Source organism: Doryrhamphus excisus, linkage group LG10, assembly GCF_037039965.1.
Source record: "Doryrhamphus excisus strain RoL-2023G ecotype Guam linkage group LG10, RoL_Dexc_Guam_v1.1, whole genome shotgun sequence".
In the NCBI taxonomy this organism is placed as follows: Eukaryota; Metazoa; Chordata; class Actinopteri; order Syngnathiformes; family Syngnathidae; genus Doryrhamphus; species Doryrhamphus excisus.
In genome coordinates this window covers 19193446-19221292 of record NC_136366.1, presented here as the reverse complement: position 1 = coordinate 19221292, position 27847 = coordinate 19193446, and the positions used below count along the sequence as shown (strand labels likewise).

Here is a 27847-nt window from a genome sequence, read left to right as displayed (position 1 = left end):
TTGTTGCTGGTCGTAGTGAGGCTAACATGCTAACCACTAGCCACTCTTTCCCTTAAACTTGTGGCTACATAATAATAATAATACATTTCATTTGTATAGCGCTTTTCAAAATGCTCAAAGTAAAAGATGCATTAAAATACAACATTCATACATTCATTTAGAGCTAAAAACAAGGCTAAAAGTGGGAAACAGCAGTCAGGTATAAAAGATTAGACATTAAAAACGGATTTAAACACGTGGGTTTTTAGTTGTTTTTGGATTAGTTTTAGGAATTTTCTGTAAAATTGTGTGTTACATTACATTACATTTCTTCAGTTAGTAGTGACGCTTGTGTAGTAGTGACAACAACTTAAATCTAGAAACATGATTCAGCCATCATTGAATTCACACAAAATAGGACCCAGACTCAATCTGACGATGGCACCATCACTGTACAGTAAATCAGTTCCTTGGACTTGTAATGTGCTTAGAGTGACGTTTATGACCATTTAGGAAGCTCGTTGGCGTAAATGGCGAGTTCATGTTAAGTGTGATGGGCAAGTGCAGGTAAAAGCGAGACACCCCTGTCCCGTAAAGCGATCCTGACACCATGAATAATGGAGGGTGAGGATAAGTTCTCTGTGCAAGGCTCCTTTTTCACACGGCTTTCTCCCGATGGTCACGTGCCGAGGCGCCTAATTTTTCATGAGTGCAGTGCGTTGGTTGTACGACCATTCCGGCCAGGTTGGTTTGAAATTACTCCATCTGTTTGTCTGAGCTGCATAAGTCCAGGCTGTCCTGAAGGCCACACTAGGACCTCTCTTCAAATGAGCTGCCCTGCTCATCCAGAAACCCAAAGACGGTCTGACAAGAGTAAATCCAAGGGAAGGGGTAGCATTGAAGATGCCGTCAAAAGACAAAAAATCAAGGACTTTGGAAGAAACCGAGGAGGTTGACGAGGAAGTGGAGGAATCAGAGGAGCTGAAGTTGAAGAAGAGGAGCAGCAGCAGGACCGGTGACAAGAGTAGGAAGAAACACAAGAGTTCAGAGCGCTCTGACGAAAACGGTTCAGAGAAGAAGAAAAGGGAGGGCGATAAAGTCAAAGACAAAAATAAGAAAAAGAAAGAAGATGTGCTTGAGAGGGAAGAAAGTGAGCAGAACAACAATGACCCGACCACCCCCTCCAAAAGGGAGAAATCCAAAGAGGACGTGAGCGAGGGGACCAAGGAGGAAAAGAAGAAAAAGAAGAAGAAACCCTCCTCAGAGAACCCGGAGGAAGGTGACGTGGTGGTCTCGAAAGAGAAGAAGTCCAAAGACGGCAAGAAGAAGAAAAGATCTCACAATGAGGGAGAGGAGCCCGTGGTGGAGGACCAGGAGGAAGACGACTCAAAGAAGAAGAAGAAGAAGAAGGCCAAGAAGGGGTCAACGGATAGCGATGAGGATAAAAAGAAAAAGGGGAAGAAGTCCAAAAACAAGCATGTGGACCATGCGGCCATCTACCAGAGTGAGCTGCTGAACTACCACACAGACTCATCGGACGGGTACGAGGACGACTACTACAAGAAGAAAGGTGAGGGTTTATTAGAACGGAATTAGAAATTGGTTCCCTATCATTGGGATCTCGGGCTGGGATTGGGATCACACTGGATCCATTGCGGCTGCCGGAAGCGTTTCGTAAGATGCCTGTTGTAGGCTCACACCAGCTGAGAAACGAAAAAAATCCGTTCGGGCACTGCAGATGTCACAGACGCGGGCGCAATCGCTCAATTTCATCACAATAAACATGAAAAAAGATCCAGATACAGTACTTACTCGTTGTATGAAGTCAAAGGCCTCCAAAACACCGAGATTCACGACACCGCCGATTGTTTACAAGAACTTCCTGTATAAAGGCAAGTTATCGCATCTGCTCCCTCGAGTGCAGTTCCTGCAGTGAGAGCGGATGCAAGATGGACTGGATCAGGACCGCAGCCACGATGGATCCAGTGTGAGTCGTGGGTAAGATGGAGGGCAGAGCAGTTCTGGCCCTTAACATTCATTCATTCATTTTCTACCGCTTATCCTCACGAGGGTCGCGGGGGGTGCTGGAGCCTATCCCAGCTGTCTTGGGGCGAGAGGCGGGGTACACCCTGGACTGGTGGCCAGCCAATCACAGGGCACATATAGACAAACAACCATTCACACTCACATTCATACCTATGGACAATTTGGAGTCGCCGATTAACCTAGCATGTTTTTGGAATGTGGGAGGAAACCGACGCATGCACGGGGAGAACATGCAAACTCCACACAGAGATGGCTGAGGGTGGAATTGAGCTTGGGTCTCCTAGCTGTGAGGCCTGGGTGCTAACCACTGATCCACCATGCAGCTTGGACCTTAACGTTGCTTTGAAGATAAAACACCAAGCTTTAGGAAGCAGGACTATGGAGTCTATGATAACAATGTACAGGTTTTTATCATTCTTTTGCTTGACTCTTGCAAATGGCTAAAAGTCACTCCACATCGGGGAATCGAACACTGCATTTCTTATCCATCATTGAGACAAAGTAAGACTGTTTCTTACATAACCCTGTGAGGAGTGGTGTAACGCAACAGGGCTATTGAATTGCCGTTGACTAATCTCCTGCTCAACTTTTAATGTTGTTACCGCAACTCAAGGGTTTGTGTCCTGGTATCAAGTACATCACTTTTTAAACTGGATTTTTCTTCTCATTTTAGTATACGAGGTGGTCACTATCACCGGTGATGTCAAAGGAGCTGGGACTGATGCCAATGTGTTTGTTACCCTTTTCGGAGAGTTTGGCGTCACTCCCAAGGTGCACCTGGCAAGCAAGTGAGTGGTTCATAATTTGGGGTTCTTAATACAATACAAAAGAATCAGACTTTGTGTCTTTTCATACAGTGGACTTGGAAGTCGAACACAATTGGTTCCAGGAAGCTGTTACTTCTAGAAGTTGTTAGTTTTTCTGCCGAAATGTTTTTCTGTGCAATTTTTGTTTGGCCCGCCAAACGTCACCAAAATAATATAAACCATAGACAGACGATGATATGCATGTCGGGAAGCCGATATGTTTACTTTGTACGGAATAAAACCTCACCTGAAGTGTTAGAACTGCAAGACTGGATGTAGGTGGCTTGCTGCAGCACAGGTAATACGAGTCTGTTAACACGGACTATAATAGTAATGTAATGAAAGAATATAACTGAGGACAGCTTTGAAAAAAAAGGCTTTGCTACACATCTTAAAGTCCAGAGCTTTGCCAGTCAGCTTTAGACTTGTGAGCTGTAAATGGTATCATGTGGGACCGTTAAACCCATCTTGTCTGCTTCAATGTTGTGTTTTTTTTTCTTGAAAATGTATCATTGACTCCCGAGAGTCCGCTGTTGTGTCGAGAGGCAATGACTTCATATTTGTGTATGCACTTAATCATGACTATGTTCTATTCCCCTCTGATCTTTCAGCACAGAAAAGAGGTATTTTCAAACCTGTTGATAAATCTTTATTATTCCTTGTGTTGGTTTGTATTGTGCAACACTGTATAAGAGAGCACTCCTGTTCAATACTGATCGAATATTTAACCCTTTATAGGGCACCCAAAAATCCCCCCCCCCCCCAGACACTCATTGGGTTACATTGCATGTTTTCCCAACATTTGAACCCTATCAGCCTCTATAAAGGGTTAAAGCGCCACCACAGCAGGCAGCCTAGCTCTCTTCTATACAAAGAATATTTGGAGTAAGGCGGAACTACAGGACATGTGACATGGCCGGTCTTCTTTTCCATTCAGAGGCAAATGAAAGAAGACCACGATGTCATTTCTGTGGATGATCGAATGACCGTCAGTCGCACATTGATTGACAGATTGGGTTACCTGGCACAGAATAGGACATCCTTACTTTATGTTACCCACACCTTACCCTCCCGCTTCAGTCGGCATGCTCAGCGCAGCATGTATTCAGTATCTCCATGCTGTGTGACAGCGGCTGATGAAATAGCAGGAGTTTCACCTTACTCTGATATATACTTATATATTACATCCCGCCTGTATTGTGTCACGCTTTGCCAAACAACATGATACGGGCGAGGGAGTGTGCAACTCTTTGGAAATTCAGTGGAACTTATAAGTTGCATGAATTCCAAAGAATTTGCATTGGGTTTGCTTTCCACCACCACCCGCCCTGTACGCTCTTATTCCCCCACAGGTGGCAGAAGTAGGGCAACCCATTCATGTGTGTTGGACAGGGTTCCATTCTTTAGTACATGACACCGTGCACCTTAATTATACAAACCTTGGCACGGCTGGTGGGCTGAATCAAACAAAGACAACGACAGTGGAACCTCCAAAGTTGAATCTCACAATACCCCATCTGAGGTCGAGTAACAATAACATTTGGAGACATGAATACAGCTTGGAAAGCACAAGAGCTCTCAAGACTGTCGTGTAAAATCAAGGTAATACAAATCAGGAAGTTACAGTATATACACTATATACAGCTGTATAAAGGTTGCACAAGCAACGGGTTTATTGCACGGTTATTGTACACTATCTACTTTTACACATTGTGCCCATTTTACTGTATTTTAGATGCATATTTTAGATGATAAATACATTTAGATGTATTTTACTAGATGTATTTTATTGTACACTACCTACTCTTACACGCCGATATGTGTGAATTGTGCCCACTTTACTGTATTTTATGAACAGAAAGCAATGACAGGACATGGAATGTACGTATTTAATGGCTACAAAGGAACTGAACATTAAAATCAAGCTAAAAGAAACCACCATGAATATCTATTTGCCTAACATGAGTCTCATTAATAGCAGCAGGACATTTGAATCACGCAATGTGGGGTTGCATTCAAAGATACCAGGACATTTAAGTTGGGGTGTAGCTTATCTGCTAAGGAAATAACCGTTGCGTTATGCATTTAAGTTGTTTTTCTCCACATATCATAATTCCTATGGGAAAATTGTGTCAAAAGCTCAACCTTCGAGGTTCCACAGCATTCTCTTTAAATGTAGCCTGTAACATAAAACCAGCTAAGCCCCCAATCTCGCCTTGTAATCCCATTTTTATTTTACCCGGGATTGTAATAACTCATGTCTCCCCCGTTTGCAGAAGCCGGACTGCGTTTGAGAAGAATAAGACTGATGTTTTCCGTATTAAAACACACAACGTGGGGCCTCTCAAGAAACTGAGGTAAAGTCCAGTGGGATGAGTGTCAAATGGTTAAGTCGCTGCTAACATAGGATAACAGCGGCTTAACGGCGGGGTCGCACCGGAGCACTTGCCACTTATTTTCCAGCCGTGTAGCCCATCGCAGGATTTGATCCCGTGGCAGGAGGGTTAAGCTCCAGCTGTTGTTGGGTGTTAGCACGTTGTAGCACTGCCAGCGGACCGCCATGTCAATGAAAGCTGTTTAAAAAGGCATTCATCTATTTATTTTTCCTTCTCCTTCACCTATATGATATGAATGAATCATCAGTAACAGATGGGCAGGATTAAATAAGCTCCATTTCTACCTACTCCTTTTCGGGCATGTTGAAATGTAACAAATATACCACACCATAACAATGAACGTACCCTGACTGTATTGACTTCTCTCAGGATCGAGCACGATAACACGGGCATGAACGCCAGCTGGTTCTTGGACAGGGTGGTGGTGACCGACATGAGCCGGCCTCACTTGCGCTTCTACTTCGCTTGCAACAACTGGCTGAGTCGGGAGGAAGCCGACAACCTGTTTGTCAGGGACCTGCTCGGCAGCCTCAACCAGATGGATGTCCCCAAATGTAAGTCACTGCGGAGACCACAACACAAAATGTAAAGCAAAATAACAACATGATTAGACTGATGTCATCAGACCGACCAATGACTGAATGACTTCAAGCAGGGGTCTCAAACTCAATTTACCTGGGGGCCACTGGAGCTAGGGTCTGGGCAAGGCTGGGCCGCATCAGGTTTTCCAAAAAAAAAAAACGCATTTATTAAAAATAGAAAAAAACTTTTTCAGTGCTTTGGTTCCGATTTTCTACAAGAAAAGCTCTGATAAAACATTCCACAGTTCTCAAATATCTTAATTTTTATTTTTGTGCACAAAATAAGAAGAAATATAAATAAACAAATCAAGAATAAAGAAAATCAATCAGTAATGAATAAATATAATAATCATAATAAAAACGTAAGAAAGCACATATAGTTGGTGGGTAGACAAATTATTTTTTTCAGATTAAAATGAACAGAGCATTATTAGAGCCCTGTAGACATGACAAAACACGACTATAGTCACATTTATACTCTTTTTATTTACAACATATTGCGCAACTGCAGGGTCTTGAGACACATGCTAACTCACAAACTAGAGAGCTAGCGACCTAAACGGTAGCCTTCAAGTTATTTCCTTTAAACTTAAATAGCCAAAAACTTACCACTTCCACACGGATAGGGAGGATAACTATTAACAGTTATTTAACCTTTAATATGAACATTAATCAAACGTAATCATTTTTTCTGGGTACATGATACCATACAGCATCCATATCAAACTTGCGCGGGCCGCACTAACATTAAACTTTCATATCAAGGTGGGGGGCTCAAACTAGTGGCCTGCGGGCCACATTTGGCCCGCGGGCCGCGTGTTTGGGACCCCTGACTTGAAGCCAAGAAGGCAGGAAATTAAATCTGGTGTTGTTTTTGTATGTAGAACTCAAAATCTCTGACATTTTAGATCCCAGAAGGAACCATTTAAACCCCAGCAACAGTAAAAAAAAATATATATATATGTACGTATATATATATGCATGAATGTCACGTTCTAGTGCTTTTGACGTTTAACTAAAAGATGCACGCTTCAGCATTGGGCTCACTTCACCGTTTCAGGTTGTAATTGAAATCCGTTGGAGTGTAATCCTGGTGCGCTCTCTGCTGCAATGCGATCTAATACCTCAGCACCTCCAGCCAATCAAGCCTCATGCTTTGTGAACGTGACGCTCGGATAAAGACACAAACACGTGGTTATGAATTTTTAACTTGGAAACCGGCTTGCTGTAGATCAACGCCCAAAGATGATGTATTAGTTCCAGTAATTAAGATTTGTGGTCGATCAGTTGACCCTGTGTTATATAACATTAGCTATTACATCACTTGCCTGTCTTGCATTTCTACGTCCTGTCACGTCATTGGTACCCCTAAATAAGAAAAAAAGAAGTCCCCAAATAAGAAAAAAAAGCACCATTAAGACTCTAAACAAAACAACACTGAAAACAGGGCAGCCTCTTCACACCAGGACGAATACGAACCTAAAAGATACCAGGAAGAGAACCCAGCGTCATGCCGGCAAAAGCAGCTGAATAGGCCTGGAGCATGACGAGGAGGTGGACGAGGAGGTGGAGGCGAGCATGGAGCGGACGGGGGCAGCATGAGCAGAGACCTGCACACAGAGAGGGTGGGGCCAATCAGCTGCCTGCTGCCAAAAAGACAAAAACATCCCACATAACAATACCTGACGGTGTCAATAAAAAATGCATTATTGTCTTCATAACTGTATTGATATAAATGGTGCCCTGCTTATTTTTGCAGTAAATAAATACATCGTGAGCGTGTTCACCGCCGACATGAAGGGAAGCGGGACTGACGCGGACGTCTTCCTCAACATCTTTGGAGAGAACGGTGACACAGGTGAGTGACCACATGACACGCGGGACAAATGGAACACTTCTCAACTGGTCCATGCTGAACACAGGGGAGCGGAGGCTGGACAGCGACAAAGATAACTTTGAACGCGGCTCCGAGGACAAGTTCACCATCGAAGCGCCGAACTTGGGAAGGCTGAGGAAAATCACCATCGGCCACAACAACAGAGGTTCATCCGCCGGGTGGTTTCTAGACAAGGTGTGATACTTACTCACCTGATACTTACTCATTTCTTGACTACTTCAATTTCAAGGCGATTTCCAATACAAAATTTAATTGAGTAGTTACTGAGGAACTAATGAGTAGTGGTTCATTCTTCATCAGGGGTCTCAAACTCAATTTACCTGGGGGCCACTGGAGCTAGGGTCTGGGCGAGGCTGGGCCGCATCAGGTTTTCCAAAAAAAAACAAAAAAAAAAAGCGCATAATGAATTAACTTTGCTTTGGTTCTGATTTTCTACAAGAAAAGCTCTGATAAAACATTCCACTGTTCTCAAATATCTTCATTTTTATTTTTCTACACAAAATAAGATCAAGAATAAAGAAAATCAATCAGTAATAAATAAATATAATAATAATAAAACGGCAAATAATAAAAACTTAAGAAACCACATATAGTTGGTGGGTAAACAAATGATTTTTTTCAGATTAAAATGAACAAAACATTATTAGAGCCCTGTAGACATGACAAAACACGACTATAGTCACATTTATACTCTTTTTATTTACAACATATTGCGCAACTGCAGGGTCTTGAGACACATGCTAACTCGCAAACTAGAGAGCTAGCGACCTAAACGGTAGCCTTCAAGTTATTTCCTTTAAACTTAAATAGCCAAAAACTTACCACTTCCACACGGATAGGGAGGTTAACTATTAACAGTTATTTAACCTTTAACATGAACATTAATCAAATGTAATAATTTTTTCTGGGTACATGATACCATACAGCATCCATATCAAACTTGTGCGGGCCGCACTAACATTAAACTTTCATATCAAGGCGGGGGGCTCAAACTAGTGGCCTGCGGGCCACATTTGGCCCGCGGGCCGCATGTTTGAGACCCCTGTTCTTCATGAACCACTGCAATATTGTGTACTTTATTGTAAAGTGTTACCGTAAAATTTGTTAAGAAAGTGAGTCAGAGCTTTTCTCCCCGTCACTCTCACACACACCAGTGTCTTGCTGACTATGCTCGCCGTGCAAGCATAATTCAACAACATCATGACAATATTGACAACCTTGACCTTCAACGTTAGCCCCGTTGCTAATACCAGCATACTAGCATGCGACGTCTAGCATGTGGACATTGTGTTTGCCTGCTCAGGTTACGATTGATGACATCGGGAATAAAGAAGTGTACGAGTTCCCGGTCAATCGCTGGTTTGCCATGGATGAAGATGATGGTAAAATCCAGAGAGACGTACTGGTTGGATCGCTGCAGCCAATGGGTAAGTACACGTTATAACCCCCATTTTTGCAATTGAAAGCCACAGCAATCAATGTCATTATTAAATTATTGCTGCTAGGCATCGTGTACAACGTACAAGTGATGACCGGAGATGTGCGAGGTGCAGGCACCAATTCCAAAATACACATGGTCATGCACGGCGCTAAGGGCTCAAAGAACAGTGGTAAAATCTTCCTGGAGGGGGGCGCCTTTGAACGTGGACTCATTGACATCTTCAATGTGGAAATATGCGAACTGATCAGCCCCCTCAGCAGGGTCACCATCGGTCACGACAACGGGGCCGTCGGTGCAGGGTGGTACTGTGAGAAGGTACAAGACATCTGGGTGATTTTGGATCAAATAGGCGCCTTTTACCCAACGCCATTTGCTTCTTGTTCAGGTGGTGATATACTGTCCCTTCACGGGGATCGAACAGACATTTCCTTGCGGGATGTGGCTGGACGAGGATGAGGGCGACGGCCTCATTGAGAGGGAGCTCTATGAGATGCTCTCCCTGAGGCAGAGGAAGCAGAAGAGTGAGTGTGCAAAGATTCAAATCCATGAAATGATTCAAATCAAGTCGCATCTTCTCAATCTTGAACTTTAGAGTACCCGTGGTCCTTGTGGATCTGGACTTCCGATGTGAAGGGTGCAGGAACGGATGCTCAGGTGTTTCTGCAGATCTATGGCGAGAATGGCAAATCGGATGAGGTCAAATTGGAAAACAACTCGGACAGTTTTGAACAGGGTCGCCTTGACAAATTCATGGTAATCTCCCGGATTATCCAGCACGGTAAACCGCCAAGTGGTGACATTTTCTTGCTTCACATTTTTCGGAAATCCCTTTAGATTGAAACGCCCGACATTGGAAGACTTCTAAAAGTGCGCATTTGGCACGAGAAGAGACATCCGTTCGCTGGCTGGCATTTAGGGAGGGTGAGGCCGATCGGTGCTTTGGTGGGATCTTTCAAAGCAAGCCCACGTATTCGGTAACGTTTGAATCTGTGACTTTTGCAGGTTTCTTTGTTGAAGACTCTGACGATGGAGAAATACTCCTTTGAATGTGGCCGTTGGCTCGACATCAACGAAGACGACAATGAGATTGTCAGAGAGCTGCCGGCGACCGGAGCCCTCTGCGAGGAGCCGCTACCTTGTATGAAACACTAAAAGTTATGCTAACTACAAAATTGATCCCAATATAAGTCCGGGTTTTTCGGGGTGGAGACATTTACACATGCGTAGTATAGCAACACAATATAATCCCAAGCAAGTCAGAGCTTCTCTTCCTGTCACTCACACACACACCAGTGACCGGGAGAGATGCAGCTGCAACTCAGAGATCCACTGGGAAAAAAACTTAATGAAAGACCCCCCAAATATAAGACGACAGGTCTTCTTGAGACTCTTTTTTTCAAATGGAATTGAACCGAATGAACATGAGCATGTTTTGTCACCTTAGTGATAAAGTATCGTGTCACCATCTGCACCGGCAACGTCGGTGGAGGCGGCACCGACGCCAGCGTCTTCCTCAACATTATCGGCGACCTTGGTGACACTGGGGAACGACTCATGTTTATGAGCAAAAATAACGTCAACAAATTTGAAAAGGGCAATGTGAGTACAGTCATGATGGTCGCGGTGCAATCAATGCACCATGATTGGCTTTGACGCTTTCTTCTGTTCTTCAGCATGATGAGTTTCTCATTGAAGCTGTGTTCTTGGGCCGCGTCCACAGGGTGCGAGTCGGACACGACGGCCGCGGCGGAGGTTGTGGTTGGTTTCTTGATAAGGTTATGGTGAGGGAGGAAGGCCAGCCAGAGTCCTTAGCCATTGAGTTCCCATGTTACAGGCAAGGATATACAGTTTTTCTTTTTATTCATCCATTTTTAGACCACATAGAGCTGTCAGTTCCTTCCTTATACAAACTACTCTAAGCAGCAATGCAGTTTTTAGCCATGAAATAACCACATCACTGTACAAGCTGCAGGGTTCCAAACAAGGATCATGCCCCATCTTGTTTTTACTTCCTCTAATCCTCTCTTTCTCCTAATGATCCAAGCCACCAACCTCCTGCTTTCCCAAACAACAGCCCTAAAGGCCTCATAAGTGCAGTAAATTGGCCCTGCTGCAGTGAGACAGCTCTCCAGTTGCCTGCCATTAGGCAGTTAGGCAGGTGATGGATAGGCATCACCTTACAAATGGGGACTAAATGCACAGTGGTCAGACAGCTGTCTCCTCCAGTAACTGGAGCCAAGCTGCAAGTGCTGCGTTACATCTGGAAAAGTCACTTGTCCTTTTAGTGTCTGTAAACTTTGGATTGATTGTGTCATTATTTCATAGATTAGGTTATTCTCTAGTTCAACTAACGTCTTTGAAATCAGGTGGTTGGACCGCAATGAGGATGATGGGCAGATTGTCCGGGAGTTGGTTCCAGCCGGAGATGGCCTGCGTCTCTTTAGTGAGTACATTTCAGAAGCAAGGCACCGTTTTTTTTGTTTTTTTTTAATCATCATCCTCTTTGAAATGTCCCATCTGCAGATGTCTTTTTGATGTCATTTTGCAAGAAGAGAGAAAATAGTAAAACAATTATGAGGAAAAAAGTTGTAATATTACTACAATAAATCAATGTTTTTCCTACAAAAAAGTGGTAAAAATAAAATAAGATAATCTGCCGAGAATACGGCTTTTGGAGAAAAAAAAATAGCAAAATTATTTTACAAAAAAATACTGTTTTTTTTGCAAGAAAAATGTAGCAAAACTATGAGGAAAAAGTCGTAATGTTGCAATAAGTGTTCTGTTTTTCCACAGAAAAGTAATGCAATTATGAGAAAAAAGTTTTAATACTACAACAATAAATCAGTGTGTTTTTGCTACAAAAAGTGGTAAAAATATGTTTAAAAAAATGGTAATGTGACAAGAATAAGGTTATATTTTTTTTTCGAAAAAGCAGCATTTTTAAAAAAAGATTTTACAAGAATAAAGTTTTTTCTAGAAAATGTAGCAAAACTATGAGAAAATGTAAGTCATTTTTTCGGAAAAAATTAGAAAAATATTTAATTTTACATGAATAAATCTATGTTTTTCCTACTAACATATATGTTGATCAAATAATGGTACTGTGACAAGAATGCAACTATAATTTTTTGAGAACAAATTAGCAAAATTCTTTTACAAAAAATGTAGCAAAACTATGAGGAAAAAGTTGTAATGTTGCAACAAGAGTTCTGTTTTTCCACAAAAAAGTAATGCAATTATGAGAAGTTTTAATACTACAACAATAAATCAGTGTTTTTTTTGCTACAAAAAGTGGTACAAATATGCCCTCTTTGAAATGTCCCATATGCAGATGTCAGCTACCACATTTCGATCAAGACGGGCAGCGTGAACGGGGCCAGCTCCGACTCCAGGGTATTCGTCAAGCTGTACGGCGAGAAGGGCGACACCAGCAAGATAACCCTGGCGGTTTCCGACAATGACCTGAGGAACTACTTTGAGACCGGTCGCACAGACATCTTCACCATTGAGACCTATGACATCGGGAAGGCAAGTGCACAGACTCAGATTCTTCTTCACGGTGCTAAAGTTCACGCTTTTGCAGATCAACCGCCTTCTTATCGGCCACACCAACGAAGGCCTGCGAGCCGGCTGGTTCCTGGACAGTGTTCAGATCTCAGTGCCGGTCCACGGCTTGCAGTACATGTTCCCGAGTCATCGCTGGCTTTGCAAAGATGAGGCTGACGGGAAAGTGGAGGTGGAGATCTATCCCAGCGAGATCCTGGACATGGAGAAATGTAATAATATATATATATATATAAGACAAAATAATAATATAAGACAAAAGTGTGAAAAAGATGAGCTGCCTTACATGCAAATAGTGCAAACCAACAGGCTTTTCTGCCTGTCACTCCCATATGGCAGCCACCTGTGGAGAGGTTGGGCAAGTTAGCAAATGACAGAGGAGGAGTTATGATGCTAATTATAAAATAATGGTGATCAATCAGTCAAAGACCTGGGTTCCAATCTCCGAATCTCGAATCTTATTATTCTTCAGTGGATGAATTATTTTTGTTTTATTCGTTCATTCATTTTCTACCGCTTATTGTCACGAGCATGGGGGGTGCTGGAGCCTATCCCAGCTGTCTTCGGGCGAGAGGCGAGGTACACCCTGGACTGGTGGCCAGCCAATCACAGGGCACATATAGACAAACAACCATTCACACTCACATTCATACCTATGGACAATTTGGAGTGGCCAATTAACCTAGCATGTTTTTGGAATGTGGGAGGAAACCGGAGTACCCGGAGAAAAGCCACGCATGCACAGGGAGAACATGCAAACTCCACACAGAGATGGCCGAGGGTAGAATTGAACTCGGGTCTCCTAGCTGTGAGGTCTGCGCGCTAACCACTCGTCCGCCGTGCAGCCCTGTTTTTATCTTATTTAGGGAAAAATCTTCTCGATTTTTGTGCGTCTTTGTTTTTCTTTGAACTTTTGGAACGGATTAACGACAAAAACCGAGGTACCGTGATATGTTCAGGATTGTTTTATATCCTGGTCATCAAAACGTGTGTAAGAATCCGTCACTCTGGTCCACCACATCTTCTCCAACAGTGATCAACTATGAAGTGAGCGTGATAACAGGGGACGTGCGTACAGGAGGCACCAACGCCAACGTTTTCTGTCAGATGTACGGAGATGAAGGAAAAACCGAAGTTCTCCCGCTGAAGAGCCGCTCCAATAATTTCGAACGCGGCACCACCGAGATCTTCAAGGTGAGTATCAAAGTCGCCATTTTTCTCTGAGAGCACTCCCTGTCTCTAACCGCCTTTTTCCACAACCCAGATGGAAGCCCTGGATGTCGGCAGGCTCTACAAGCTGCGGATCTACCACGACGGGAAGGGCATCGGGGACGGCTGGTTCCTGGAGTCGGTGGACATCAAGCGCCTGACCACAGCCATGGTGCAGGTGGAGGTGAAGAAGCAGGACGGCAAGAAAGATAAAAAGAAGGACAAGAAAAAGAAGAAGAAAGAAGAGGAGGAGGAAGTGGAGATGGTTGAGGAGCTACAGGAAGTGGTGGAGACGTTCAGCTTCCCTTGTAACCGCTGGCTGGCGAGGGATGAAGAGGACAGGGAGATTGTGGTGGAACTGCTGACTGAGGACAATGAAGACCTGGAGGGTAAGCAGAACGTGACTGGGATGACATTTCCTTCCTCTCAGCCTGACTTACCTCGGAGAACTGGAAATGTCAGATGATTAACGCTTTGTTTCCCCGTGGCAGTGAACTCCTACGATGTCCACGTGTTCACCGGGACAATGTGGGGGGCGGGGACCGATGCCAAGGTCTACATCAACATCTACGGGGAGAATGGCGACACCGGCGAGAGGCTCTTCAGGAAGTCAAACAACCTGAACAAGTTTGAGAAAGGCCAGGTAAGATCACCTCTGACCATGGAATGGTCAGATGATGGAAGCCCCTCCACCACAAAACTTGTGATGTCATTTTGCAAGAAGAAAGAAAATAGTCATACAATTATGAGGAAAAAAGGTGTAATATTACTACAATAAATCAATGTTTTTTTCCCCACAAAAAGTGGTAAAAGTGTAAAAACTAAAAATGCTAATGTGCTGAGAATAGGGCTTTTTTCAAGAAAAATGTAGCAAAATTATGAGGAAAAAGTTGTAATGTTGCAACAAGAGTTCTGTTTTTCCACAAAAAAGTAATGCAATTATGACAAAATTTTGTGTTTTTTTTTCAAAATCAGTGTTTTTTTGTAATAAAAAGTGGTAAAAAATATGTAAAAAAATTGGTAATGTGACATGAATAAGGTTGTAATTTTTTCGAAAAAAGCAGCATTTTTAAAAAAGATGTAATTTTACAAGAATAAAGTTTTTTCAAGAAAATGTAGCAAAACTATGAGGAAAAAGTTGTAATGTTGCAACAAGACTTCTGTTTTTCCACAAAAAAGTAATGCAATTCTGAGAAAAAAGTTTTAATACTACAACAATAAATCAGTGTTTTTTTTGCTACAAAAAGTGGTAAAAAATATGTAAAAAATGGCAATGTGACAAGAATAAGGTTATAATTTTTTTGAAAAAAGCAGCATTTTTAAAAAAGATGTAATTTTACAAGAATAAAGTTTTTTCAAGAAAATGTAGCAAAACTATTAGAAAATGTAAGTCATTTTTTCAGAAAAAAGTAATACATTTATGAGAAAAAAAATGTATCTTACGTGAATAAATCTATGTTTTTCCTACTAAAATATATGTTAAAAATAATGGTACTGTGACAAGAATACAGCTATAATTTTTTTGAGAACAAATTAGCAAAATCCTTTTTAAAAAAACAGTAACTTTGCAAGGATAAACCTATGTTTTTTTTTCAAGAAAAATGGAGCAAAACTGTGAGAAAAATCAAGTTGTAATGTTGCAATGTGAGTCAGTCACATGTGGCATTTGCTGACATTTTGTCCGGTGTGACCCAGGTGGACGTTTTCAGCATCACGGCAGTGGACCTGGGAACGCTGAAGAAGCTGAGAATCCGTCACGACAACAGCCAAGCTGGGGCTGGCTGGTTTCTGGACAGGGTGGAGATCGTGGACAGCAAGGATGATTCCACGTAGGTGCCTGACAGTGTGTCATGATATATAGTGTCCAGTAAAAAGTACAAATTTTGTCATTTTTCACTTTGTAGTAAAAAAATAACACCTTCAAATGTATATATATTTTTAAAGCTGAGTACAAAAACGTAAAAGTATTTTAGATGCAGAACAGCATGCACAATAGCAAACAAAATACATCATGTTGTAGTGCGCCTCTATGTGGAGCTACACGGTACTGCATGTGCATGCATTCCATTTCACTCCATTGCAGGTACTTTTTCCCATGCAAACGATGGCTGGCGGTGGACGAGGATGACGGCCAGCTGGCCAGGGAGCTGGTTCCTGTGGACGAGGCCTTCATGAAGAGGAACGATGACAACGATGATGAGGAGGACTCCGAGGCCACCCTGGGCCTGGAGCAAAAAGGTGAGATGTGCATTTGGGGAAAGAGTCAAAGCTCACAATAAACACACTCTGATGTGGGTTTGTCAGCCATGTCCACAACATACACGGTGAGGATAAAAACCGGTGAAAAGAAGTACGCCGGAACTGACGCTAACGTCTTTCTGATCCTGTACGGCACCAAGGATGACACAGGTAGATGAACTGCATCTCACGCAAGAGTTGCGTTCACATTCCTGTCAATCAAAACAGGCCGTGGGTTACATTCAGGGTTTTTCTCACTCTGCTTTTTGCAGGGATAATTAACCTCAAGTCTTCGAAGACGCACAAAAACAAGTATGAGCGAGGTATGACGGACGAGTTCACGGTGGAGGCGGTGGACATCGGCCCGCTGAAGAAGCTTCGCATCGGACACGACAACCACGGTACTGGTCAGGCTTTTGTTTGGTTCAGACGACCAAATTTTCCAAAAATGTGTTTCTAATATTATGACTTCATTTCTTTATATATATATATAAATATATATATTTCAACTTGCTAGCAAAATGACATTGTTTCCTCATAATATTCCAACTTTATTGTATTGTATTCTTGTCAGATTACTGTTTTTTCCTCATCATTATGACTTTATTCTCATAATATTTTGACCTAACATGATAACTATTTTCCAAAAATGACAGTTGTGCTGATTGTTTTGTTTGTTTTTCATAAAGTTTAATGTAATATTAAAAACAAATAGTGTCAACTTTATGCTACTAAAATGGCATTATTTTTCCTTTTTATAATATTAATACTTTAATAATTTATACTTTTACATACACTTTTCTCTAAATATTTTTGTCACTATTCCTGGAAATTACTGCTGATTTAAAAAAAAATTCTGTAGTTGTTATTGTTGTTGGTGGGGTTTTTTTCAGTTTTCTTGTTAAATTATATTTTTAGAATGTGCCGTGGGCCGTAAATGACCCCTGGGCTGCAGTTTGGACACCTCTGACTTACATACAATGTAAAGTAGTCAGTGTACAGCTTGTGGAACAGTGTTAAGACAGTAAATATGCAGCTCGCTGGATGAAGCTATGGGAAAAACGGAAGTAGGTATTTTTTTAAATGAGTATATAAATTAGTTTAAAAAAAGTAGGATATATTTGTGGGACACAATTATGGGAATAATGAAGGACTAACTCAATAACTCAACTCAGGTGGAGGCTCAGCCGGTTGGTTCCTCGACTGGGTGGAGATTGACGCTCCTTCGCTGGGACAGAAACTTCGCTTCCCATGTGGCCGCTGGCTGGATAAAGGCGAGGACGACGGCGCCATCATGCGGGATCTTTTCCCAAATCCTCTCCAAACAGAAGTTTACACACCATGTAAATCCTTGCCATCAATCAGCATCACCCCAGTGTTCGTCCAATCAAACTGAACGCATGTATTGGTTTTTTCCAGTTGTGCCTTATGAGATCAAAATCTTCACGAGTGACGTGTTCGGAGCCGGCACAGATGCGGACGTTTTCATGGTCCTGTACGGCCGGGATGCCGTGTGCACCCAGCAGAAGCGTCTGTGTGTCAACAAGAGGGAGAGGAGGATGTACTTTGAGAGAGGAGCAGAGGACATGTTCATCGTTGAGGTATTCCGTGCTTGTCAAGTCCAGTCTTGGCGATTCGTCATGCCACCCTCACCTGTCACCGCCTCTTTTCCGGTGCTCAAGCTGGAAGACGTCGGGGAGGTCATCGAGAAGATCCGTATCGGTCACGACAACCGTGGGATCAACCCGGGATGGCATCTGGACAGAGTGGAGATCCGACGTCTACTCAAGAAGGGGAAGGTGCGTCCTTGATTGAATACTTGAGTATATATAGTTATTGCAAAGCAAAGGGTGCAGGAGGCCGCTGTCATATTTTTAGACATACCATTCTATATATTCTTTATTTTGTCAAAAGGCTAATTCAAGACAAAGCTTTGTGCCATTATTAGTTTCAACAGTTGAGCCTTTTCACTTTTTAGGGGGTGTTTTTGTACTATTTTTCAAGTTATTTTTAATTGTTTATTTGATATTATATTTTTAGATTATTTTTTGAATTAATATATTTAATTTTCTATTTTAATATAATATGTTTTTTCTATTTTTCATAAAATATTATTGGTATATTGTGTATAAATTGATTAAATTATTATATTTAGCATGTGAGGAAAAAACTTTGTTTTTATTTTTTATTGTTTTATTATTATAAAAACTATATTTTATTTATTACATTATTACAATTATTGGTTATTCAGTATATCATATATATAAAAAATACATAAATGCCTCTAAATAATAATAATGTGAGGGGAATGGGGGGGGGGAATAAGAAAATCCTGAAAATTCCAGAAAATATAAATAAAATAAAATATAAATAATTGATGGACTATTCTGCTTTATTAATCATCTGAAAAAAATAGTTTGCAGTCGATTTATAGAAAAGAAAAATACAGAAAATACAGAAAAATCCTTACTTAAATACTTAATGCAAAAAAAAAAGATGAATAAAATATTGAAAGTGGTGTCCTTGATTCTCTCGCAGGGTTCGGAGACAGTCATCTTCCCGTGTGAGCGCTGGCTCGCCAAGTCAGAGGACGATGGCGAGACAGTGAGGGAGCTGGTGCCCTCTGACATCATCACCGAGAAGCTCTCTCGAGACGGCAGCCTGAAGGTGACGGAGGTTGAGGTGGAGGACGCCCTGGAGAGTACGTAAACAAACAGCTGACAGATGACCTGTCAATCACAGCTCTCACGCTGTCCGCTTGTCCGTACCGCAGCTCACACGTACAAAGTGGCAGTGATGACGGGCGACGTGTACGGGGCCGGGACGGACGCCAAAGTCTTTCTCACCATTTACGGCGACCTTGGGGATACCGGCGAGAGGAAGCTCAGCAAGTCGGAGAACAACGGCAACAAGTTTGAGCGAGGATCGGTGAGAAGAACATGGAAGGATGGTGTCAACGTGAAATCATTTTTTTTTCCTCGCAGGTGGACAAGTTCACTATAGAAGCTGTTGACCTGGGGCAGGTTTTCAAGATCAAGATCCGCCATGATAACAGCATGATGAGCGCCGACTGGTACCTGGATCAGGTGGAGGTTCTGGACGTGGACTCGGAGGAGGTGTTCCTTTTCTTATGTGAACGATGGCTCTCCAGGAAGAGGGAAGACCGACGCATCGAGAGAGTGTTCTACGTCAAGGTAACACCAAATACCCAGAAAAGGTCAAGACATTTGCTACGTTCATTTGAACACTGGATGATACTTAGAGGTTATCACATGGTTTGTCTGGCACGCGGGGGCATGATACTGGGCCTGATACCAGACAAACCATGTGATGATCTTATTATCACAATCTACAGTATTAATTGGCCCTGTACCCTAGAAATGATACGGAATGAATGAATGATACGGGAAAAGGCCCAAATGATACTGTGTCAAAGCCCAAGGCAGTGATACTGATAAAATCTAGAGTTTAACCATGTCCAGTATCAGCCCCCGGAGCTGTCCACTCTGAGCGCGCTGCTCTGGTATCGTGCTCGTGAAACAACCAATCAGAGAACAGCGCACGAGCGTGAACACACAGTTTACACTGTTGAGATATAATACATGTAATAAACAAAATGATCTTTTGATTAAATAGTACGTGATAATAAGCTCATGATTGAATAGTATGTGATAATAAGATCATCACATGGTTTGTCTGGTATCAGGCAAACAGTTTCAGTTTATTACATGTACAGTAAAGTCTCGTTATATCGATATTGGTTATAACGAATTCCTGCTTATTACGATACTATTTTCATTTCCCGGCAAATTTCTAGTCTTTTATGATATAATTAGTTCCGTTAGTACGATACCCGGTTATTATGATAATCCGGTTACTACGATGCCCTTTTGGTCTGCTTATATCGATACAAAAGCAGCTTAAATCAATCTTTGCTTAAGGATTTCAATACCAAAAAAGAACACGGCGAACGGCTGCTTCCAGTCAACTTTATTTTTCACAGAGCACAGCACACACACCGATTCCCGCACTTCCTGGTTCACAGGTCATGCCCACATAGCTGGCCAAACACATGCCTGCAACAGAAGAACCAACTGACATAGCATACACACCTATTCCAACGAAGACACAAGCGTAAAAATACATGTATTTAATTGTGTTGTATTCAGATATTTTTTTATCGCTTGCAATAATCACTGTTTTTCATATGTACATGCTGGCATTCGTTGGTTCTTCTGTTGCAGGCATGTGTTTGGCCAGCTATGTGGGGCGGGTTGAGCATGACCTGTGAACCAGGAAGTGCGGGAATCGGTGTTCTATACTATAGAACAATGTCGAGTGCATTATTGCCCACTTTTAATGCAGTTCGGCGCAGGATCGGATATATCGGCAGTCCGGTTATATTGATATTTTTTCCGACTCCCGACAATATCGATATAACGAGACTTTACTGTATTATATCTTCATGGAAGTTTAGCTTTCGTTTTTCCATCATGTAACGTGCCAGAGAGTTGAATTTTGATTTGAGAGAATCAGGCTCGTATTCTTCCCCATTTTCTGTTCTGATGAATAAAAATAAACATAGACACGTATTTGTCTAACTCAGGCGGGGGAATACTTTCTACTAGTCTTCGTTCGTTCTTGCAGTTGATGAGCCATTCAGAAAAAAGCTTGAGGTCGCCCTTGGTTTTCCGACTTGTATTTGCATTTTTAGTTTTTTCGATCATTTCAAGAGTGTCCTCCTCATTAATGGTGATAAAACGTTCCATTTCTAATATTCTGTTTGCTATTTTCCCTATTTGTCTTTCGCCGGGAGTGTCAACCGCTGACATGTTGACAGAGCACAGACGGCAGCAAAACAAACGCTGTGTGTTCACGCTTGTGCGCTGTTCTCTGATTGGTTGTTTCTCGATACCAGAGCAGCGCGCTCTGATTGGACAGCTACGGGGGCTGATACTGGACATGGTTAAACTCTATAGTTTATCAGTATCACTGCCCTGGGCTTTGACACAGTATCATTTGGGCCTTTTCCCGTATCATTCATGGGCGCTTTCTAGGGTACAGGGCCAATTAATACTGTAGTATGTGATAACACTAAATACAACAATGATGCGACAATATACACAATGCAGATGGGACAAGAAGGAGTCTTCAGAGTGATACGTCTTATAGGTATTACAACAAAGAATACGTACATGTACGTGTTGGCAGTGAGCGTATGAAGACACCATTGATTGTGGTCATGTTCAAGCTAATAAGTCATTATGCTTGGAGAGGTAATTAATTCTGATCTGTAGTTAATTGATCTAATTGATCTAGTTTTTTAATGTCACCTAAAAATTGCTGGTATTTTTAATTCAACATATCATATTATTGTGGTAGATCAACAGACTGATGTATGGTATGTTGGTTGAACTCCAAATTGTACTACATCAGGGCTACGAGGGCATCAGAGAGAGCCTGAGCAGCAAAAAGAAACCAGCTCTGAAGAGCGTCGACAATAACATGAACAAAAAGAGCAAAAAGAAGGAGGTACAGGAAGTGGAACTTCCCGGTAAGAGCCATAAAGAAGCAGTAAGAAACGCAGTAATCTTTGAAGCAGCGATTTAAGCGGAACTTCCTCGCTCTTAGTCGTACCGTATCACATCACGCTGTGCACCGGACTCGAGCGAGACGCCGCCACCACCAGCAGGGCGTACGTGATCATCATCGGGGCTGATCACAGCCGCACGGAGAGGTTGTGGCTGGACCCTCCAGACGGCAGGAAGGGCTTCCAGGCCGGCTCCCTGGAGAGCTTTGAGTGCCTCGGTTCAGATGTCGGGGAGATGAAAAAGGTGGAGGTGAGGATCCACCTGCTCGTAATAATAATATAATAATAGCGCCTGAACTGGAGTGATCGTACTCTACACAAACCACGGTTACGACCCCTGCAGCTCGGCCATGATGGAGCCACGCCCGAGAGCTGCTGGCTGGTTGATGAACTCTCTGTTGCCGTGCCAACCAAAGGGGTCAAATATATCTTTGCGTGCATGTGTTGGCTGGCCAAAGATCGCGGTGACGGGCTGACTGCGAGAATGTTCAACGTGTTGGATGCAGAGGTCGTTTCCATCTCCCAGAAGGTACCCAACATCCAGAATTTCTTCGGTATTCCATCAGATGACAAGAGCTGATCTCTCATAGGTTATTTATGAAGTCACCGTGGTTACTGGGGATGTACAAAACGCAGGAACAGACACCCAGATCTTCATGTCTGTGTTCGGCGCCAACGGCAGCACCGAAGAGATGCTGCTGCAGAAGAACGAGGACAGGTTAGACCCAAAGAAACCACACTGTTCCAATGCCAGAAGTTCTTCAACCGTGCATCTGCAGGTTCGAGCGAGGTCAGGAGGACACTTTTAACATGGAGGTTGATGACATCGCCCCGCTCAGGAAGATGAGGCTTCGCATTGACGGCTCCGGGAGCAGACCTGATTGGTTCCTCGATCAGGTCAGTCAACCTTACCCAACATACGTAGCGTAACCTGGAAGTACACAAATAGTACACAATTACAATAAAAATACCAAATGGACCAATTAAAGATCCATTACACTGGGTAAACATCCTAGTTCCAGGGTCAACTCCCTGGTTCCTAGTTCCTAGTCCCGGGATAAAGTTTCTCTTTCCAGGGGAAAGTTCCTGTTTCCTGCTTAGTCCTGTTTGAGCCACGGTGACATGAAAGGTTGCCGAGTGGGTAACCGGAGGCTCTCAGCTGATGTTTTGAGGTCTTCCCATAACCCTTCACATAACGTGATGCAGGTGATCATGCGCAACCTGACCACGGAGGAAGTGTCCGTGTTCACCTACGAAGAGTGGCTGTCCAGGACACGTGGACCCAAAAGGACCATGATCTGCGAGCTGGGTGCCATGGTGGACGAGGAGATGATGGTGGAGCTCACCACTTATGTGATCCAGGTCAAGACCAGTGATGTTGCAGGTATGTCACAAGCCACCTAGTCCAGGATACACGGGGATCTAACCCAGTCCTGGCCTTGCTAAAGAGCGTGTAAGAGTTAAATGTCATGTATTCACTACACTAGTGTGTACTATAAAACATTCCACTGTTCTCAAATATCTTCATTTTTATTTTTCTATACACAAACTAAGATTAAAAAAAATACATAAACAAACTAAGAATAAAGACAATAAATCAATCAATCAGTAATAAATAAGTGAAATAATAATTAAACAGCAAATAAGAAAAACGTAAGAAACCACATACAGTTGGTAGAGAAATGATTTTTTTCAGATTGAAATGTACAGTATTAACAGTTATTTAACCTTTAACATGAACATGAATGGAACGTAATCATTTTAGCCAATTAGCAAGTTAGCATGGTACTCAGTTCCATCTGGGAGCAGTGTGGTAACTTTAACAACATGTTTGATGAGATGCTTTATCTTGACGTGGATTTTCCCTTTTATTCCAAATCATTTCCTGCATTTGTTTGTACCCAGCGTCATAAGCCTTTAGCTTCATTGCTAATCCAAAGCAAAACAGGGCGGGGTAACAGGGTAGGGTAACAGTCTGGGCCGGGCAAAATCATGTTAATTGTGTCCGGTGTGCACACAGCTTTAAGCTGTCATTTCAACATGAAACTTTGGTATCAAGGTGGGGGCCTCAAACTAGCGGGGTTTCAGACCCCTGGTCTAACACAAACCAACAGTAGGTCATCAGAGGCCTCCCTCACTCATGGTGCATCCAAATAAAGACTGACTAATATACATGCAAAACAATAGAAATGTATAATCCGCAAGGTATGCTGGGTAACTTCCTTTTAGGAAGATGAGCACATGGACTTCCCAGCATGCTTTGTGGGTTATAAATGATTATACAATAGTCTATTTCAATACAGTGGTACCATAGTGGTCCAGTTCCATTGTGACTGCGGAATCCCAAGCAGCTATCCAATCTATGCTGCGTTTATCCTCACTTTACCCGACCTTGTGCAGAGTTTATCCTGTTTATCGGAAGCAGTCAAGGTCTGACTGCACCACGGCAATGAAAGAAATCCTCCGCTCGCCTTTTGCTCCCTTCTTCTCCTCACACACGCTGCGTTCCCGCTCCCCGCTCGCCAGCAGCTGATCAATACGGCAGTGAGGCGAGGAGCCTGAGTCGACTTCAAAGTGCCTCGCCGGCAACCTCCAGCAGCCGCTTGCGAGCTGAGACGCAGTCCTGCCAAAGTAATGAGCGAGACTGAAACATTACGTAGGCAACATCGGGTAATGGACTCCTCCGGGATCCTTGCAGGCTGATCTGCATTCCGATGTGAGAGGCCGAGCTGCATGCGTAAGTCCACAAGAGACGGACGTGAGAGGACCACTTAAAGCAAGACAGGAAGCGAATCAGAAAGGACGTTCACATTTGACTCTCCGCTCTTCTCTTCTAACGTCTCATTTAAACCACGGGTGACTTTTGCTCTCCCTTTCATTTCCGCTGCAATGAATAATACATGATGGAGGATTTCAAGCTTCTGTCTTCTCACAGTGGCTGGAAGCTAATCATCTGTCAATGTGATCTTGGGAGACTTTCCTGAGAAACGCTACAAAAGGTCAACCATTCATTTGGGTTAGTGCAGTGGATGCAAGGGCCACTTTCATATTTTGTAAAGCAACACATGGAGATATTCCAAGAAGTTGTATGTACTGTATTTCAAGAAAAAACTGCATCTCAGCTTAAAGGAGAACTGCACTTTTAGGGAATTTTGTCCATCATTCACAATCCTTATGTGAAATATGAACACATATTTATTTCCTTTTTCTGTGCATTATAGTGCGAGAAAATGAGTTAATATGAGCTAGCTAACGACACGATTGGAAATTTTGACACTATAGCCCTCGAAAAAAGAACTCCAACGGTGTTATATTTACATAACTGACTTGTATATTAACCACGCTACAGCGCTATTATTATTGTAGTTGCTAACAGCTGTGTACTAATACAACGCCTAGCTCATCGCTAGTCTCAGCGTCATTCACAGACCTGGAATAGTGGATATCTAGCTCTCAATTTCACTGCAAAAACTCAACAAGATGCTCGTTTGTCGTCAGTATTTTTTTACCTGAGGACTGGAGCACACGTCTTGTGCTGGAAGACACAGCCATCCCGAGGAGAGTGGTGCTGTAAGTGTTGTTGCTGCTGTTGTTATTGAAGGAACTAGCATAAGTATGTGTATCAGTGCGCCTCAAAAAAAAAGTTCAGGTTGTGTTTTAAATGATCAATACGGCAAGATACTGTAACTATTATATGTTATCATCAGTCCCAATGACGTGCATTGTTAGCTAGCTCATATTAACTCGTTTTCTTGTGTGGGAAAGAAATGGATTGGGAATGATGCAATGCAATTAGATGCAATTAGACCAGTCACTAAACCACTTGATCATGTTCCCTACAGGGGCTGGAACCGACGCCAATGTATGGATCATCGTTTTCGGAGAGAATGGAGACACGGGGACTCTGGCGTTGAAGGAGTGCAACAGGTCCAACAAGTTTGAGCGCAAACAAGTGGACACCTTTCGCTTTGTGGACATCCTGAGTCTGGGAGATCTCTCCAAAGTCAGAGTGTGGCACGACAACGCAGGTCCGCGTCTTAGATAAAACGTGCTAATCGGCTCTCAGCTAGCACTCATCCTCTCTTGGCTTCCTCATCGTGGTCCCATGCAGGGCTCTCACCGGGCTGGCACTTGGACTACATCGACGTAAAGGATGAGCTCTTGGACAAAACTTTTCGCTTCCCCTGCGACCGCTGGCTGGCCAAAAACGACGGCGACGGACAGATCATGAGAGAACTGGCGTGCGCTAACAACGAATACTTGGACCTGGATGAGAAAACCAGTAAGTGTTGGGATTATTTACCTAACTATTGGAGGACACGGCCATTTATTAACACAACATAGCAACAACACAACCGATGTTGTAAAAGCGATAAGGAGCTAAAGAAAACACGCATTGACAGTCACATCCACCATTTTAAAACTTTTACCGTACCTTTGGTATTTTCTCCCAAAGAGTATGAAATTTGCGTCACAACCGGAGACACGGATGAAGCTGAAACCAAAGAGAACGCCTGGATAGTCCTGGAGGGCAGGAAGGGACGATCCAAGGAATTTTTGATGGAGAACTCGTCGAAGAAGAAGAGGTTCTTGCGGTAGGTGCTGGATTTCTCCATTCTTGACATGATAATCCACACTGTTGAAGAAGTGTTTTTTTTGTGATCACACAAAAACTGACATTTTCCTTATAAGAAATCATGACAATCAAATGACTCCATTACGACAACCAGAAAAACACATCGAACATCACTTTTATCTTTGTCCTATTGTAACAGAGATGTAAACCGGGATGTACCAATACCAAGGTACCACTGTGTGAGGGATGGTTTAACCCGAAGCGGCCTGTGTTCTTGCTCCTATCTAGGGGAAACGTCGACAGGTTTGAGTTTACATCCAAGAACTTGGGCGACATCGTCGGCATATGCGTGGGCCACACGTCCAAGGATGGAAAGAAAGTGAAGGGAGAGATTTACTGGCATGTGGAGGAGATTGTCGTCACCGAAAGGGAGCTGGGCAACAAGTACGATCCTAGCGCTTGCATTTACTGTATGAAGTGTTTGGACTTTAGATGAGTTTGCTTTGGTCCACCACCAAAAGTGTTGACTTTCAACTTGAAGAGGTTTCAGTGGTTAGCATGAAGGCCACACAGTCAGGAGATCGGGAAGACCTGGGTTCATGCATGTTTTTGGAACGTGAGCGGAACATGCAAACCCAGGTCTTCCCGATCTACATTGGTTAGTCATTTTTTGGTGAGACATGCAACACAATTGATCGCCATATCTACTACATTGGGTAATATGAATATAAAGGTGATTATAGGGGTGTTATTTCATGTTGAGAGGGCTCTAGTAATGTTAAATACCGTATTTGGAAGATTGTAAAAAGGTTTTTATGCATTAAATACTACGTTACGACTACTATGACTACGTTATACTACGTCTTGGAAATTCAGTTTCAGGGATTACCGTGCATGGAGTGTAAATAAATATTATCTCCCTACAAATGACAGAATGTTTTTTTTCTTATTTGGATGCTTCTCTGCTCCGTGGCCTTCAGGTACATCTTCAGCTGCAAGGCCCTGGTCCCCCTGTCCCCGAAAAGGGACGACTTCCTGACCTTTGAGTGCACCAAGTCCATCGAGAGCTTCGCGAGTAAAGCTCGAAGCCTGGTGCCCGTCAAGTACGAGATCATCGTCATCACGGGCGACCAGAAGGGCGCGGGCACCGACGCTAACGTTTTCGTCACCATCTTCGGCTCCAACGGCGATTCGGGACAGAGGCGGCTTCGGCAGAAGTTCCGCAATCTTTTTGAGCGTGAGCAGACGGACCGTTTTCTGCTGGAAATGCTGGACATGGGCGAGCTGCAGAAGGTTCGGGTGGAGCACGACAACTCGGGGTTGCACCCCGGCTGGCTGCTGGACCGCGTGGAGGTCACCAACACGGCCAACGGGGTCACCACCATTTTTCTATGCGGCAAGTGGCTGGACACCAAGAGGGCCGATGGACAGATTGTCAGAGTCCTCTACCCGAAATAGTAGTCTACGTGTCGTAACGTGACAATACTGGTCAGGAAAGTCAACGTGCCATTCTTTTTAAGCTCA

The 27847-nt window shown here is 43.0% G+C and overlaps 1 protein-coding gene across 1 annotated transcript; it reads left to right on the top strand.

Annotated features, from left to right (window-relative positions):
• Positions 1-124: 124 nt before the first annotated feature.
• On the top strand, positions 125-27847 carry loxhd1a (lipoxygenase homology PLAT domains 1a). The gene is made up of 41 exons (XM_058064242.2): positions 125-1549; positions 2699-2813; positions 5108-5188; positions 5597-5781; positions 7568-7666; positions 7731-7879; positions 9009-9132; positions 9211-9461; positions 9532-9667; positions 9739-9899; positions 9981-10067; positions 10149-10284; positions 10591-10745; positions 10820-10980; positions 11513-11589; positions 12478-12674; positions 12730-12922; positions 13744-13904; positions 13975-14308; positions 14411-14562; positions 15615-15748; positions 16003-16157; positions 16224-16328; positions 16430-16558; positions 17333-17500; positions 17577-17758; positions 17840-17956; positions 18696-18858; positions 18931-19085; positions 19142-19351; positions 21594-21711; positions 21789-21997; positions 22091-22276; positions 22338-22465; positions 22527-22644; positions 22954-23131; positions 25590-25775; positions 25859-26029; positions 26204-26342; positions 26612-26767; positions 27304-27847. The coding sequence occupies exons 1-41, from the start codon at positions 883-885 to the stop codon at positions 27779-27781; spliced, it is 7206 nt and encodes a 2401-aa protein (XP_057920225.2). The 5' UTR covers positions 125-882; the 3' UTR covers positions 27782-27847.